The following is a 15,075-nucleotide window of genomic DNA, read 5'->3' on the forward strand; positions in this document are numbered from 1 at the left end:
GAAATTCCGCGATCACATGTTTGATATTGTTCTTTTACCTACAACAATCTGAAATTCATATCTAGTGGTTATGGTGAAATCGAATGCTCTAACATATTTATCGATCGATTTACTGCATTTAGTCTACAAATTTCGTTTTTAATTTATTCTTAATTATATTTTGATATGTTAGATAAATTTTAGAATTAGTCTATTTTAGTACATAATTGGTTTATTAATCATCGATCTTCGTGGAACGATACTTTTTCTCATCATTGTATTATTTGTTCGATATGTGCACTTGCGTTTAGAATTTTACGAACAGTAGTCTTAATATCTCATATTTTTGTTATCTCTATAATCCTCATACTTGAACTAATGTGACAAAAACACTATCTGTTTCTCATTATGACATCAATTCCCAATTTTTTTTTGTGTAAACAGTACTCTAAACACCTTTACAAATTGGAAAGTTCTGGTGACAAAAAAACAAACAAATAATTTGAAGTATTTATATCATCATAACTATTGTTTTGGATTTTTGGACGTAATTAAGAGTTTGGGATACCAATGTCATGGTGGGTATAGTGTAAAGTTTTTAGGGGTATTAATCTTAATTAAAATACACTTAGTATTTTAAGGACGTGTTTGATTCCACTCTTAAGCCTGTAATCGGTTTCCCTCCATTCCTGTGATTCTGCAGTTGAGATTTTTCTGTTATTTCCTCTGTGGACTTTGGGCTCAGTATCGGGCCATCTTTTGGGCCTATTCATTAGGTTTCGTGGGAGAAGGATCAAAGTACTGTTTTTTTTTTCTTTAAATCACGCGCGATTTCAAATTTCTAACTCGATATATTCTCATTTATTTATTTCTTTTGATCAATTTTTTAAAAGCGAAATGACAAATAATGCGTCAACTTTAACCCAATGTGCATTATAATCCCTAAATTTTTAATTTTTTCTATATAATCCATCAAATTTTGATACATATTCAATTTAATCTTCAAATTATGAGAAATTATTCAATGTCATCGTTAAATTTGAATTAATAGAATGATAATATTAAACATTTTCAGATAGGTCGAAGATTAAGTTGAACATGTATCAAAACTCTATGGACCATATTAAACAAATTAAAAATCAAGAAATCGCATTACATATTTAACTAAAGTTTAAGAACTATATTTAACATTAAATATTCAGAGATTATATTGCTAATTTGGTCAAAGTTCAGACAGTACTTGAATTATTATCCCTAATATAAAATGCATGAGTCTCTTGCACAGCTTGGCATACACGTTTTTTGAAAGTAGAGGATCATCGTTCAAGACCATGACATAAGTGCCTTCGCCTTTGCATATATTTCGCGACTATATTAAAAGAAATAAAAAAAGAACTCACCTATCTTCTTGAAACTCGCCATCCACACCCGTGTTGGTTCGAACACTTTTCCGATCTTAGGGGGATGATGCCGTCAGCAGGTGCTGAAAGTCATTCGAAACAGGAGTGCACAGAGCTGTTTTCACAACTAAAGCAGAGAGGGAGGGGGAGGGAGGGAGGGAGATCAATGGAAAGTCCGGTCTACTGAATTTACAGCAATGGATGGCTTAGGTTGAGTTCAAGAGAAGTTACATCAAGCTATTACAATGTAGTGAAAATGCATTAAGCTACACAAAAAGAAGAAAGAACACAAGGTAGTAAGAAAAGAGATCCAGCCATCCAAGGGAGCCAAAATTATACATTGTTGTAACTTAATTTTGTCTATGGAAGTGAAATAATGCATGAGAGAACCAAAATTTGAATGCTAAAAACAAGCGATCTGCACATGATGGGGGCATCTCATAGCTTTCTGTCCAAGCATATGCCTCACTTGGGAGTCTTCTTTTTACAAAACGAACTTCCCTTGACACTGTCGACACCTCCTATCCATAGTATAACAACCATTTTATGCTTCACAAATGTCTGCCCAATAAAGGTATGTAATCAAAAATGCTGAACCAGCTCACTTATTCCTTCAGGCACGCCACAGCGAATATGAAGCCTTTCTCGATCTCACTTCACCAATACAAGCTCTTGCCATTTCACACCCAATCCAAAAGGTATTCCCTTTTATATTCCGTTATCCGCACCACTAATCCGGAAGTACCCCAGAGTCTCGGGCAAAAATTAAGAAAGCCAGAAGCCAAAGCTTGAAACGGCATTATCTTTTACCTGTCTTGGCTTCTGATGTAAGTATCAATTGGCATAGCGTAAGGCATTCTCATTCAAGCATCTGGTCGGGTTGCAGTGAAGGATGAAAGAAGACCCGCGGCCTGCACAGGTAAAACATCACTGAACGTCGATAAAGCGGCAGCTGACCTGTCCTTGAATATGCCCACTTGACCATCAGTCAAGATGGATCCCAGTTTCAATGTGCTCTCTCCAAATCTGCTGCCAACCTGGCCAATTGTGATGGAGAAAATTATCAGATGCATGTCACAGAACATGGAAAAAGACTTTCTTTCCAAAAAACCTAAGCCAAATGTCCAACATCTCTAAAACTAAAATCATCTCACAATAATGATGTTCAGTGAAAAGCCAATGTCCACTTCCAATGTACCAAAACAACATGAAGTACACAGAACTATCTCAGTGCACAACTATAGCAAACAAGCTCAAAAAAGGAAGGCCCAAGTTATAAACTTCTATTGCCACCAGACAGTTACACCACTGAGTTCTCTTGCACTGTGTCCCAGACTTTGGGTACTTATTACATTCCATGTCACAAACGACTCAGTTACCTTCAACAGTAATGCACACAATGAAATAGAAAACCCAACAATGAATACCACAACAACCAAAGAAATAATCAAATTTAAAATTATGAGTTACTACAAATAATAAAATATCAAAGCTGAAAGATTAAGTCCAAATCAAGCTTAGGAAGTGAGACATGTTCTCTCTCCAATACAGATGTTCACAACACAGCTCTGTAAAGCTGGTAGATGACTAGCCAGGGACATGATCAAATAATACACAACAAGGTAATGAAAAAGAAGCAAAAAAAGAAAGAAAGCACACTCACCTGCATAAAAGACTTCAGCAGTGGAGCTGCTACTCCAGAAGACGATCTGTCATCCAAATCAATTGTTCGAGAAATTTCTCCATTACTGTAAGACTTTGGACTCCTCGATGAGAAACCATCCATAGAAACACCAGTAGTTGCTTTAGATGTCCTCCTTGAAGACAATGCGGGTACACTGCAGACAAAATTCAATAATAAGAGACGCTTTTTTTCTGAGATAATCTGGTCACAAAAGCTCAAATATTTATCCTGCAAACACAAACACATGGGAAGGTATATTTTACCTGATTGGAAGGTACTTAAACCGGGGAACTGTGGAGCATCTCATAATATTTGATTCTGAATTAGTGGGCAGTTTCTGCACTGTATCCACATACAACCGATTAAGTTGTACAAAGAACCCGAAGAGGACAGCATGCCGTAAATATGACTGTCTCTCATTCTCCCACAGATACGGCTCAAACCTAATGAATGAACAAGAAAACACTATTCAGTAATTGCAACAAAATGAAGAGTTAAATTCACAGTAACCATCTACTGGGACGTAAACATAACTCAGCTGATGCTAGATATATGGTCCAAGGGCGTCAACTCACTACATCTTCTTACAATTTATCATAGTGAGTAGACCTCCAAAAGAAGATAAAGATCGTAACTATGTTTGGCGAATTCATCACTGACAATCCTAGGGAATTTAATTTTTGTCCCACCTTCCCTCACCTCTCATTATCCTCCCTTTCTACCTCCTCCCCCCTTCCCAAAAAAAAAAAAAAAAAAAAAAAAAAGGCATTTAGTACACGATCATCCCTGGACAATATGTCTAGGAGTCAAACAAAACTACTACCAAATGCACAAAATTGAGCATCATCATCATCTAAGCATCATTCACGTGTGAAAGAGCCGTCCAGGTATCAGAATAATCTCGAATGCAACGGCAACCACTTGACCATAAAAGAAAATTCTTGCTACTCCTGCTATTGTCATCTACCCTCTAAACTAGATCATTAATCTTCCTTTGCTTAGCTTAAAACATATTCCTGCAAAAAGCTTTAAATGAAAAACAGAATCAAGGTATAGAAGTCTTGCATGCAAATCTTCATGAAGATTGAGATTGGATTTTGCAAAAAGAAATTTACAGTACTGTCTGCTTGTAGAATATATGTTGCAAAAACAGATCCAGTAACTTACGTGAGCCAGTCTATGGGATCCAATCTCTGCGAAAGACGATGTACCAATCCATCTATACGTGTTCTGATGGCAGACTTTTTCTGTCTTTGATCCTTTTGCCTAAACGAATACTTTGGCTTTGAACTTCTAGACAACTCCTCATCCATAGTGGAGTCACCTCCAGAAAGAATATCGTATACAAATTTCAAATCTAACATAACTTGCAAAGCTCCTTTATCTGACACTTTAGATCCATTAGCTTCTTCAGTAGAAAGGTAGTTCCCATATATATCAGTCACCTATATAAGCAAAAACAGTCGGTAAACAAACACCCGATTGAAATAAGCTATAGACATGAAACAATCACAAAAACCACTTTAGGATTGTCCCCAGAGCTATGTAAATGACAAAAGCCAAAAGTACAGCTTGTAAGACAGTCACCATTATGGAAAGTAAGAGGAATTTATGATATCGTAGGACATGAACCACTATAAATCTGAAAAGGCTCTTTACAGCTTCACAAAACAATAGTAATCATGAAATTCTGATGGAAACACTGCAATGAAAAATACAGCTGTCATTGGAGAAATAAAAAGAATCGCAATTTCATATCAAAGCCAATATAACAGACTATCAGATAAAAAGTTCATGCACATGTCTATAACAGAGTGTCTAGCAGAGAAGGAAAACATATATCAAACAAAAACACTGCAGATGGTTATTCAGACTCCTCATATGAATATTTTTTTTTTCTCCTTCCACCCCATCTAAAACATATGCAAGCATCCTTTTCTTTATACATTGTTAAGCAGTTCAAAGCATTACCTTCCTAGCTATCAATCTGGAGGATTAGGAAACAGAATTTCATTGACAGAGTATGAAGGGTGGTTATTACAAGAGAGGGATTCCAGCAGCTCTAGACATCATGTGGGTCTAAGAACCATCATATCTAAATAAAAAGTTTCAAAAAAACCAAGTGCGACAAATTTACAATTTCCTTTGCATCAATTATTCTCCGACTTCTCCCCCTCCAAGTCATCAAAAATTTGCAAGAAAATCAAATTTTCACCTTTCTTTACTAACAAATAGGAATAACATCTGAAGCTTTCATCTCATCCTCAAAATAGAAAGCCTGGTGCACTGCGAACCTAGGACCAACTTCCCAAGAGAGCATTTTGACCAGAAAATGGTCAAAATGCTCTCTTGAGAAGCTTCCAAGCAAAAAGGTTAGTCAAACCCCATTGTAATGTCACAACAAGTGATTCATTGATGACTTTGGCAGACACATCCAATGAACATCACTTTTCCTCCCCTCAACAAGTTGTTACAGTCAAAGAAACTTGTTTCAAGAGCCTCCCAAACAAGAATGCGACTCCAGGGGGAACTCTTGACTTTCATATTAGTATCAAATGATTTCAGCCTCTACTAATTAGGTGACTTTAAGTGCCAAAGGATAAAATCATCAGAAGCAGAGACTGGAAGCATGCATCTGACCAAGACACGCATTCATACACCACTTAGTGCCAGGATACTTGTTGACAACGAATTCATTGCTTGTTATTTGCCTGGCCAATTTATCCAAAGTAATGGCCAAATGAATATTATTGAGCCACCCAAGCATTCAAAATGCGCTCACGCACATTGTTTGCTTGTAAGCATGCTCAAGATTGGATTGAAGAAGCCAATAGCAAGGCATTGAAAAGGATAAAGATGAAGAACCAATAGTAGCAGAAGCAAAACAGTAATAGGAAACTACTAATTTCACAATAAAATAAAAGTTCCACCTTCATATGTAATAGATTCAAAATTATGAAGACCCAAATGCTGTGGCAGTCTAAGTAAATACCTTTTCCAGAAGCTGCAGGGCAAACTTTTGCAGAATTAACTTGTCAAGCACATGACCTCCAATTCTATGAATTTCTTCACATGCTCGAAATAAAAAGGAGATGACATAGAGAGAAGGCATGAAGGGGAGCGACATTCTCAACTCAGACTGGCCATCATCAGACTGCTCTTGCTTGATTACTGTGTCTTCCCAACCCTACTCAATGGACAAGAGAGACTAAGAACTAAAATATATTCTTCAAGAAAATTAAGAAGAGAAAACTTAAGAAGTCAAAGATCAGTTAGCAAATTAAAACTAACCAAGATGGAGTAAGTTTTGTAGTATTAACCAGGTTAAGATTTTACTGCAGCTAGAACCGTTGATTTTTTCATGGGCTAATGGTGATCTCATGCCTCCCAGTGGAAAGCTCTTTATGCATGATCATCCAAAATAAATCAGGGAAAACGAATCAAGAGGGTATCTAAACTGCCAATGAAAGTAATATACTGCGTTCTTCAACTGGCCATCTTAAGCATCATCATCAATTTAATAATAAATCCCTTAACTAAAATTCAATAACTTGCACCATCTGCTAGTCCCTAGTGAGTTCTTGATTATGTTATGCCACCTACCAGTAGAAGCTATTAGGTTTCACCTAAAAAAGAGGTTTCATGACAATCACAGAAAGTGCACAACCAAGCATGCAAAGGATATACACCTCTTTCACTGGTACTCACCCAAAATCTAGTGTGGAAAGTCAGCTTTTTAAGTCCTAACAACCCAATATAAGGGAAGTTGGCAGCAGTTGTAACTTGCAAATGCACTTCTCTTTATTCCTCAAGATTCTAAGCTCAATACTTCCAGCAGTTGCAACAGAAGGAAGTTGAGAAAGAATAAAGGAAAGCAGAGACATTCTTGTATGATGCAGGCTTTAAAAACAGAATAAATTGTGACGAAAGCAACACTCACCCTCAAAGGAGTTATCGACGATAATCCATCATCCTGTTCAAGATCCCGAGATAGGATTGTTGACAACTCCATTGATAACCATGTTATCCACAAGCTATGAGCTCTTACACATAAATCCCGTGTAGTAACAGAAAAATCTTTGAACTTTGGGCTTGTTATATCATCAGCTCCAAGTATTGCTGCTGTCGCCAACGAAGTATGTCTTCTAGAGCCCATGTGTGATTGCCGAATTGGGCTGTCACTGACAGGAGAATCAGTTACTCCACGGGATTGCCCCAAAAGACCTGGTAATCTGTCGAAAACTGCTGAAATTGATTCATTTACCCAGAACCTCGGTGATCCCAAAATTCTTGGTATGTGCCTACAGTGATTCTGGAGCGCAAACAACAGTCGCCCAATGAAGAGAGATTTTTCCACAATTATGGCAGCAGATGGTGTATGGCTCTCTCTCTTCTCATTCTCAAGTGCAGTGCAGAGGCTGTCAACCTCACCCTTAAGTTGCATTAATATGCTAGACAAATACTCATAGCACCTATCTTGCAAATATTTTGCCAGAGTCTTTAGCCGTATAGCTGCTTTGGGAGATTCCAAGAAGTGCAGAAGGTCCTCAAGAACTCGCTGACAGTAATTGTCCACTGCATCCCTTATCCGATAAACTTCAGGACCAAAATATGCACTAAGACAGGTCTGGAAGCTACTCTCTTCTGCCTGCACTTTTGAGGAAGGAAGGTTAACAGTCTTCCGATCATTAGGCTCTATGAACCAAACTCCACCACCAGTAGAAGGTCTGCTCAGATATGCTCGAAAATCTATCTTTTCACCTGGCATCCCCTCAATGGCACGAATGGATTCCCCTATATTTACGTCCCTGGTCAAATTCCCAAATCCTGAGTCAATGATTGATCTCATCCTCTGAACAAAAGCATCTTCAAATATCTCATCCCAGAGATCAAGATCAGCTTCCAAAACAAGTTCTCGGATTCTGCTCCAAGGCAATTCGATCTCCAACCCAAAAACGCTCTTTAGCCAATCCAAACTGCCTTCCAGCACCTCCTTACTATCCATGGTCTCCCTAATCAATTTCTCCGCCAAAGGCTATCTCCTCACCGGTACTGATGGCATCCGTCAGGTACCTGCCGCTCATTTTACTCACGATTTCCCGTCCACATTCCTTAAGCCAATTCAAACAAGTACTGGCAATATACGGCTTCTCGAGCAGGGTCATTGCCGACTCCAGCCTATCCCGAAATGATTTCCACAACCTCACCTCCTCATCAGGGTTCGGAATCCCACCGAACAACTGGGACGCGGGCGGAGAACTCAACGTGACTTTGTAAAAGAGGGGCATGTCGTTCAGCACTTGCAAGAACAACTCACCTACCTGGCCCATGGTGACCTGAATCGCCCTGAGCACTTCGCAGAACATGGTCACGACATCCGAACAAGCCGGATTGACAAACGAAGTGGCCAATTTCTGCAGAACCCACGACTTCCTGCTGTCGAGGAACAGCCCCAGCACCTGCCTCGGCTCCAGATCGTCGATGACCGCCACCGCGGCGAGCGCGTCGGCGTAAGCCCCGATCTTGAGCCCGCCGCCGTCGAGCAGCCGCTCGCGGCTCCGCTGCGAGATCTGGGCCTTGAAGCTCTCGACGATCTGCCACTGGTGCTGCAGGAGGGGAAGTTGGCCAGGATCTTGGGGTCCCCGCCGCCCTCGCCGTCGCGCGCCAGCCCGTGCTGCACGTGCTTCGCGCGGAGGTACCGCGCGGCGGCCTCGAGGAACATGGACTCGTCGAGGCAGCCCCAGATGTTCTCCGGCGTGTCGACGAGGTACTTGACGCGGCAGGCGATGCCGTAGACGTCGAACCGGGCGGGGTGGTGGGCGGGGCGCCGGCGGCCGGGGGAGGTGGGGGATCGGGGGAGGCGTCGGAGAGGGAGAGGATGGAGGACTGGATGGAGGAGACGTTGCGGGAGATGGACTCGCAGGATGACTTCATGAGGACGATGGAGTCGGCGGAGTCGATGAGGTCGCGGTAGCGGTTGCCGACCAGCTGCCGGAGCTCCTCCTTCTTGTCCTCGATCTGGCGCCGGGTCGCCGCCTCCACATTGCGGATCTCCGCGATGGGCTTCGTCCGGAACAGGGACTCGGCGTCCTGGTGGCCGCCGGCGCCGGCGGCGGCGGCGGAGGGCGGCGGCTGGACCCGCATGGGGGCTGAATCGCGGCCGGAACGGAGCGGTCAGAGGGTCGGCGGCATTGGGGGATTCTAGATCTTGAGCGAGGGAGGGGTGTAGAGATAGAGAGAGAAAGAGAGAGGAGGAGGAGGAGGAGTGGGATTGAAGTTAAAATTCTCACATGGGACGATGGGAAGGAGGGAGAAGGACGATGGATTGACTCGCCGACGGTCACGAGGTGTTGCGGAATTGTTATTGCGTTGTGAGTCTTGTGACATTTGGGGAAATGAAGAACGCAACAAACTAAGAAAATGTCAGCCCTCGAGTTTCTTTTCTTTCTTTTTTTTTTTTTAAACGTTAGCTTTTATTTTGGGTGGAATGTAAAAATGAATTGATTAAGATCATGGCATCATCGCCAAAGGAGACGATAGAGGTCACACACCAGGTGAGGATGGGCGACCCTCGTTAGTCCCAAGCTCAGGCGAAGGTGCCTAGATTTGGGCACTACAGGCCTTCACCTAGGATTGGTGAGCATTGCCTAGCTTGGGCAATGCCTTGTTGGTGCTTGCACAAGCCTAACGAGAGTTGTCGATCCCAAGGAAGAGCCTAATAAAGGTTGCGTCACCCAAATTTAGGTGCCCTTGCTCAAATCTGACTAGGTTAGCCCTCTTTGTGGCCAAGGAAGGCTAGCCACCTTCACCCAAGGTTAATGACCTCCATTGGCTTCTCCAACGATGATGATGGTAGTAGCAATGCCCCATTGGTGAACTTATCCCTCCTTTTCTTTATTTTCAATTTTTTTTAAAAAAAATAAAATTTTGGCATTTCTTCTTAAGTTTTTTAAACTAATTTAAATGATATTTGAATCAAATAATGATAAAATAATAATGAAGAAAATTAATTCAAAAAGAATTCATCGATATTTTCATTAATTAAGTTGATAATGGTAACGGAAAACCTTATTGCACCAATTTAACAAATTTTAAAACTTGATTATACTTTTTAAAGTTGTTGGGACTCAATTACATTTTCATAACAAGTTTTTAAACTTCTAGTGAACTTAACCCATAGAATTATTAAGTTATGACATTGGGAAATTTACATGACAAACTAAGAAAATGTTGCCTGGAGTTTTTCTTTTTACATATAAAAATTAGCTTATAGTTTGGGTAAAATGTAAGAAAAAAAAATAATTAAAAGCATATAAGACCTTCATTTTCTTTTTAAAATTTTCTCAAAAAAAATAAAAATGTAGTATTTATTGTGGGAGTTAAAATTAGAAAGTTTAATGCAACGAAAAAAAAAAAACCTCAAATTAATACATCCATGATAAGTGACCCAAAACTATTTTTTTTTTTATCACAAATAACCAAAATTGATATACTTATGATAAATTTACCTATATTAATTTCTAATAACATGTGGCAGTATATACCCTCCATTTGTCGAGGAGTACTAGTTTTGGATTTTTTTAATATTAATCAATTTAACAAAAACTAATTGAGGATAATTTATCACACATGTATTAGTTTTAAGGTTTTTTGTAGTTAAAAAATTAGTTTAAAGTAAATTTGTTATAAGTGTACCAATTAGGGGCTTTTATAATCAAAAAATTAGTTTTGAATAAATTTATCATACATGTACAAAAAACCCCATGGTGGACAAGATTTGAATAAACGGGGAAGGGGTTCAAAACTGCGTGACTCATATACTCAATTCGGATCGATCCCAGGGTTTTTCTTAGGTTTAACCATTAAAAAAATTTTTTTTATTAACCATTTTCTTTTTTTTATTTATCGCAATTTTTCTTACTGTAAAAAATAAAAGCATAATATTTAATGTGCGAGATGAAATTAGTATCCTTAAAATGTTCGTGCATATCAGCGAAGATCAACGTGGACGGTTCTTGGTGTTGCTCCTCTATGGAAGGATCGGTTGCGGGAATTTGGAGAAATAACGCAGGAATTCTCATAGACGGTTTTGCAAGACAGATCTGCGCCCCTTCTGCATTTGCCGCTGAAACCCTAGCAGTTAGAGAAGCTCTGTTATTGCTGAAGCAGAAGCACGAAACACAAGCCGAAGAAGAACTTAGAACTGATCTGTGCATTGACTTATCTTCAGTTAGCTCATCAGTGGTGAACTGCATTTTAGGCCACACGAAGACTCCATGGGCTTCTCGGTCCATTATACAGGATTGACGTTCATTATTGGCCCAGCTAGGAGGAGTTTATTTGAAGTATGAGCCCAAAGATACAAATCAAGTTGCAAATTGGGTTACCAAGGCCCATCGAGTAAGTACCCTCCCACCGAACTGGATTGTTAATCTCCCTCGTTTCTTATGGTTAATTTTGTGTTTTGACTTTGGAACTTTTGTAATCCACTTTTGGGTTTGCTACGAAAGTCGTTACTTTATGACCCAAAAAAGTCCCCTAAACTTCCCCCTCCTTTATGGGCTTTTCCTCTTTCTCCTTCCGACAGGCCCGCCGTCGTATCACTTGCCAACTGATCCATCATCCCATCCGTCCCCGAAGATTTGCAGCCACCACTCGCGGCGCCGTGCATGCTAAGAGACCGGCAAATAGGACGGGATGGGGTGGGGTAAGTTTAGCGATCCCGAGTTCGCCTTTGCACTCGTGATTCCCTTAAGTTCTTGTACTTAACCATCTCTAAGGCCATATTTAATTTCTACCATCGACCTTTCGATGGATGGATCACTCTATTTAAATTTTATTGAAATTGTCAATTGAAAGGTATTTAATTTAATTGCATTTCGTACGTAAGCTTAAAGTTTAGGGCGAAAATTTTCCTTGACTAGTTCAAGAAGCACTTCAAACCCTAGTCCCTCCCCGTGAAAGTCAACTTTGTAGGCAATTTTTGTATTTGTCGTTTTTTAATCTTGGTAATGTATTTACTAATTTGGTCTTATAAGGCGACACACTCAAGCTCAAGCCTGACTTTCCCAATTTCGTCTAGATTTTTAACTGAAATATATGCCTAAATTTATTAAATAAAATGACTGGTAATTATTCTGGCCTGGATTTGAGAAATTTGATCATTTTAGCAGAGGAAGGGGTTGTTTCTAATAATTGGAGGCAAAAAATAATAATAATAATAACTACAACAAGAGTTTTAAAAATTATTCTCTAAATGTAATATAATTCTAAAAATTTTATTTACAGAATTAAATCCAAAATAGAAAGAGCTTTAATTGGAGAATTCTCGAATTTATATATAAAAATCCTTCCAAGAATGATACAGATTGAGACACCCTCCTGGAATGATACAGATTGAGACACGATGGGACAACCGAACCGGACACCACTGGATTTGATCTTTCCATGTTTCAAGCTTAATTGACATAATGCAAAGTCCATTGGATCTGATCAATCTCCTTATGTTCCGGGTCCCCTGCATCTTTTTCTTTTGACGTTTGTGGCATTGATTGGTAACAATGCTATGTCATCTCCTTTCACGGGGCCCTCATGGAAGTTGTGATGGACAAAAGCTGGACCTGCAGCACCCCCAGATCGAGCAATGGATATGAGCAAGGCATCGAGAGGTTCCTCGAATTCGCATCTAGCTGTGCTGCTGGAGGAGGAAAACGTTGCTTGCCCGTGCGCACGACTGCAAGAACTCGGAAAATGGCACTGTCCGAAAGCATCTGCTTGCTCACGGACCCCGGCTGATCATTAGCTTCGGGTGTGCCATGGTGAAAGCGAGCCAATCTTTGAGCGCCGCCGGCGGCGGAAGTAATCTGTGCTGACTCAGTGGTTTGTAAGGCATCTGGTGTTGGAAAAATATTAAAATACATAAAATAATAATAACTATTGGAAATACATTACAAAAGACTAGAAAATAAAAATAAATGTTTAAGACATGCAAGCATTATTCTTAAGTATAATTCTATCCCTCAAAGTACAAAACATGGTGTATAAGACTTCCGGTTATCCCAAGATACAATAAACCTTTTTCTATACTTTCCGTTGTATATTAGAAAGAAATAAAACAACTTTTGTATATAACCCAACAAAAAAGAAAATGAAAGATATGAGAACATATTGTATCATAAAAAATTGTGATTTGAAGTTTAATTTATATTGAAACAAGAGAAAGAGAGAGCTGTTAGGAAATCGTCATAAATCAATTGATAATTAAAAATATGATCATTATAAAATAATTAGAGTTTATGGCGTAATGATTCATAAGTTATCAAGTCGTTAGACGACCGTTATGATGCCATGCATAGTTTATGCAGTATTGTCTCCACTTTTGCACGGTCGCGTCATCTGCAATTGTTTACTCGTGAGTGCTTGAGTTTGTGCTGATGTTTGCTTTCCACCTTGTTCTGCATGGCGACTGCGTAAACTTGTTTGTACACCGACATGTTGGGCCTTTCTAGGTTGCATGATAAAACTATGTTCTGCTTTCAGGCCATGGCGACGCCATTGCTGCCTTCATTTGCAAGTGAACGATGCTTCATTCGAATGGCGGCATTTTCTGATGCAGTATTAGACTCCTGATTTAAGATTCACGACTTTCTAGTAGCTTGAGAGGTAGCCTCGCCCTAGCATCTCTATCTCTCTTCCCTAGTATTACTAAATGAGAGGGTTAGGCTACGCATGACAATGTTTCTTGACTAGGGAATAGTTTTTTTTTTTTTTCATAAATAATTCTTTTCTATTTTTATTCCAGGGAACAATTTCTGAATAAAATAAGGTGTTTGTAACTATACAAAATTTTTACTTCAAAAATATAAAAAGAATAAAAATGCGTTTAATACAAAATAATTCCTTTTTTATATTTATTCGTTTTTTATTCTTACTGACGGATCGCCAACTACCGATCGTTGGCCAGCTGCCCGCCGCCCGTCGCTTGCCCACCGCCGCCACGGCCCATCGGCCGCCACCGACCAACGGCGGTGGCGGTTGGCGATGGGTCGATGCGGTTGTGTGGCGGCAGTGACGGTGGCGGTTGGCGGCCAGCGATCATGTCGGCGGTGGTTGGCGGACGGCGGTCGGCAACGTTGGCGGGCGGTAGTGGACGGCGGATGGCAACAACAGACAAAGGCGGCAATGGCGAACAACGAATGGCGAATGGCGGACAATGACGACCCACGGCGGCGGAGGCCTGCGGTTGGTGGCGACCAATGGCAACGGCGGTCGGTGGTGGCTCCGAGCGGTTGAAGGTGGCCACGGCAAGAGAAAGGAACAAAAGAAAATAAAAAAGAAAATTGGCTTATTTCTAGAAATTATTACCGGGAATAAAAAGCTACTTTTTTTTTTGTTTTTTATTTATATTCCAAAATTGTTCCAGGAAACAAAAAAATACAGAAATTGTTCTCGGAAACAAAAGTTTTATTAAACGGATTTCTGTTCTTTTTTTGTTCCGGAAAACAAAAAAACATAAATTGGGAGAAATAAAAATGTTACCATGCAGACCATTACCAACTGAAGAGCCATTTGAGCTTAGATGGGGGGCAATTATGGCAAAAGGAAAGTGCGATTTTTCTAGTCATTTTAGTACCTTCGGACAATGACAGGTACCATTTGTGGTCCATTTAATCATATGGTTTCTGATGGATTTGAGTCTTGAAAGGAAAACAAAGAATGTTCCTCCTTTGCTTCTTCCTGCGAACTTGATGATTTATCTGTGGTGGTCCATTTCGATCTTTGCTCTCGATGAGAAAACTCCTTGGGGATAACGAGATGATGCATCTGATCCACTTCGCGATACGCGGCTACTTCGGCAGATTCAACTTATGATGGCTTTTCAACTATCTTGAATTGCAGTCATAGTCAAGAATTTCACAGCTCGATGTAGTTCCCCTGTACTGGTGCTTTTTGGCTCTCTTTCGAAGAATTTACCATGTTGATCGATGCAGGCGGCTTCGCGAACGGATGTGA

At 40.1% G+C, this 15,075-nt stretch overlaps 1 protein-coding gene across 1 annotated transcript; it reads right to left on the reverse strand.

The window, feature by feature from the left end:
• Positions 1 to 1,542: 1,542 nt before the first annotated feature.
• On the reverse strand, positions 1,543 to 9,432 carry LOC104452858 (conserved oligomeric Golgi complex subunit 1). Its single transcript, XM_010067348.3, is given in 9 exon segments — positions 1,543 to 2,416; positions 3,043 to 3,217; positions 3,327 to 3,506; positions 4,231 to 4,508; positions 6,056 to 6,250; positions 7,004 to 8,095; positions 8,097 to 8,677; positions 8,680 to 8,884; positions 8,887 to 9,432. Coding segments are annotated over 9 exon segments (3,201 nt in total). The 5' UTR covers positions 9,208 to 9,432; the 3' UTR covers positions 1,543 to 2,242.
• Positions 9,433 to 15,075: the final 5,643 nt, after the last annotated feature.

Source organism: Eucalyptus grandis, chromosome 7 (genome assembly GCF_016545825.1).
Source record: "Eucalyptus grandis isolate ANBG69807.140 chromosome 7, ASM1654582v1, whole genome shotgun sequence".
Taxonomy (NCBI): Eukaryota; Viridiplantae; Streptophyta; class Magnoliopsida; order Myrtales; family Myrtaceae; genus Eucalyptus; species Eucalyptus grandis.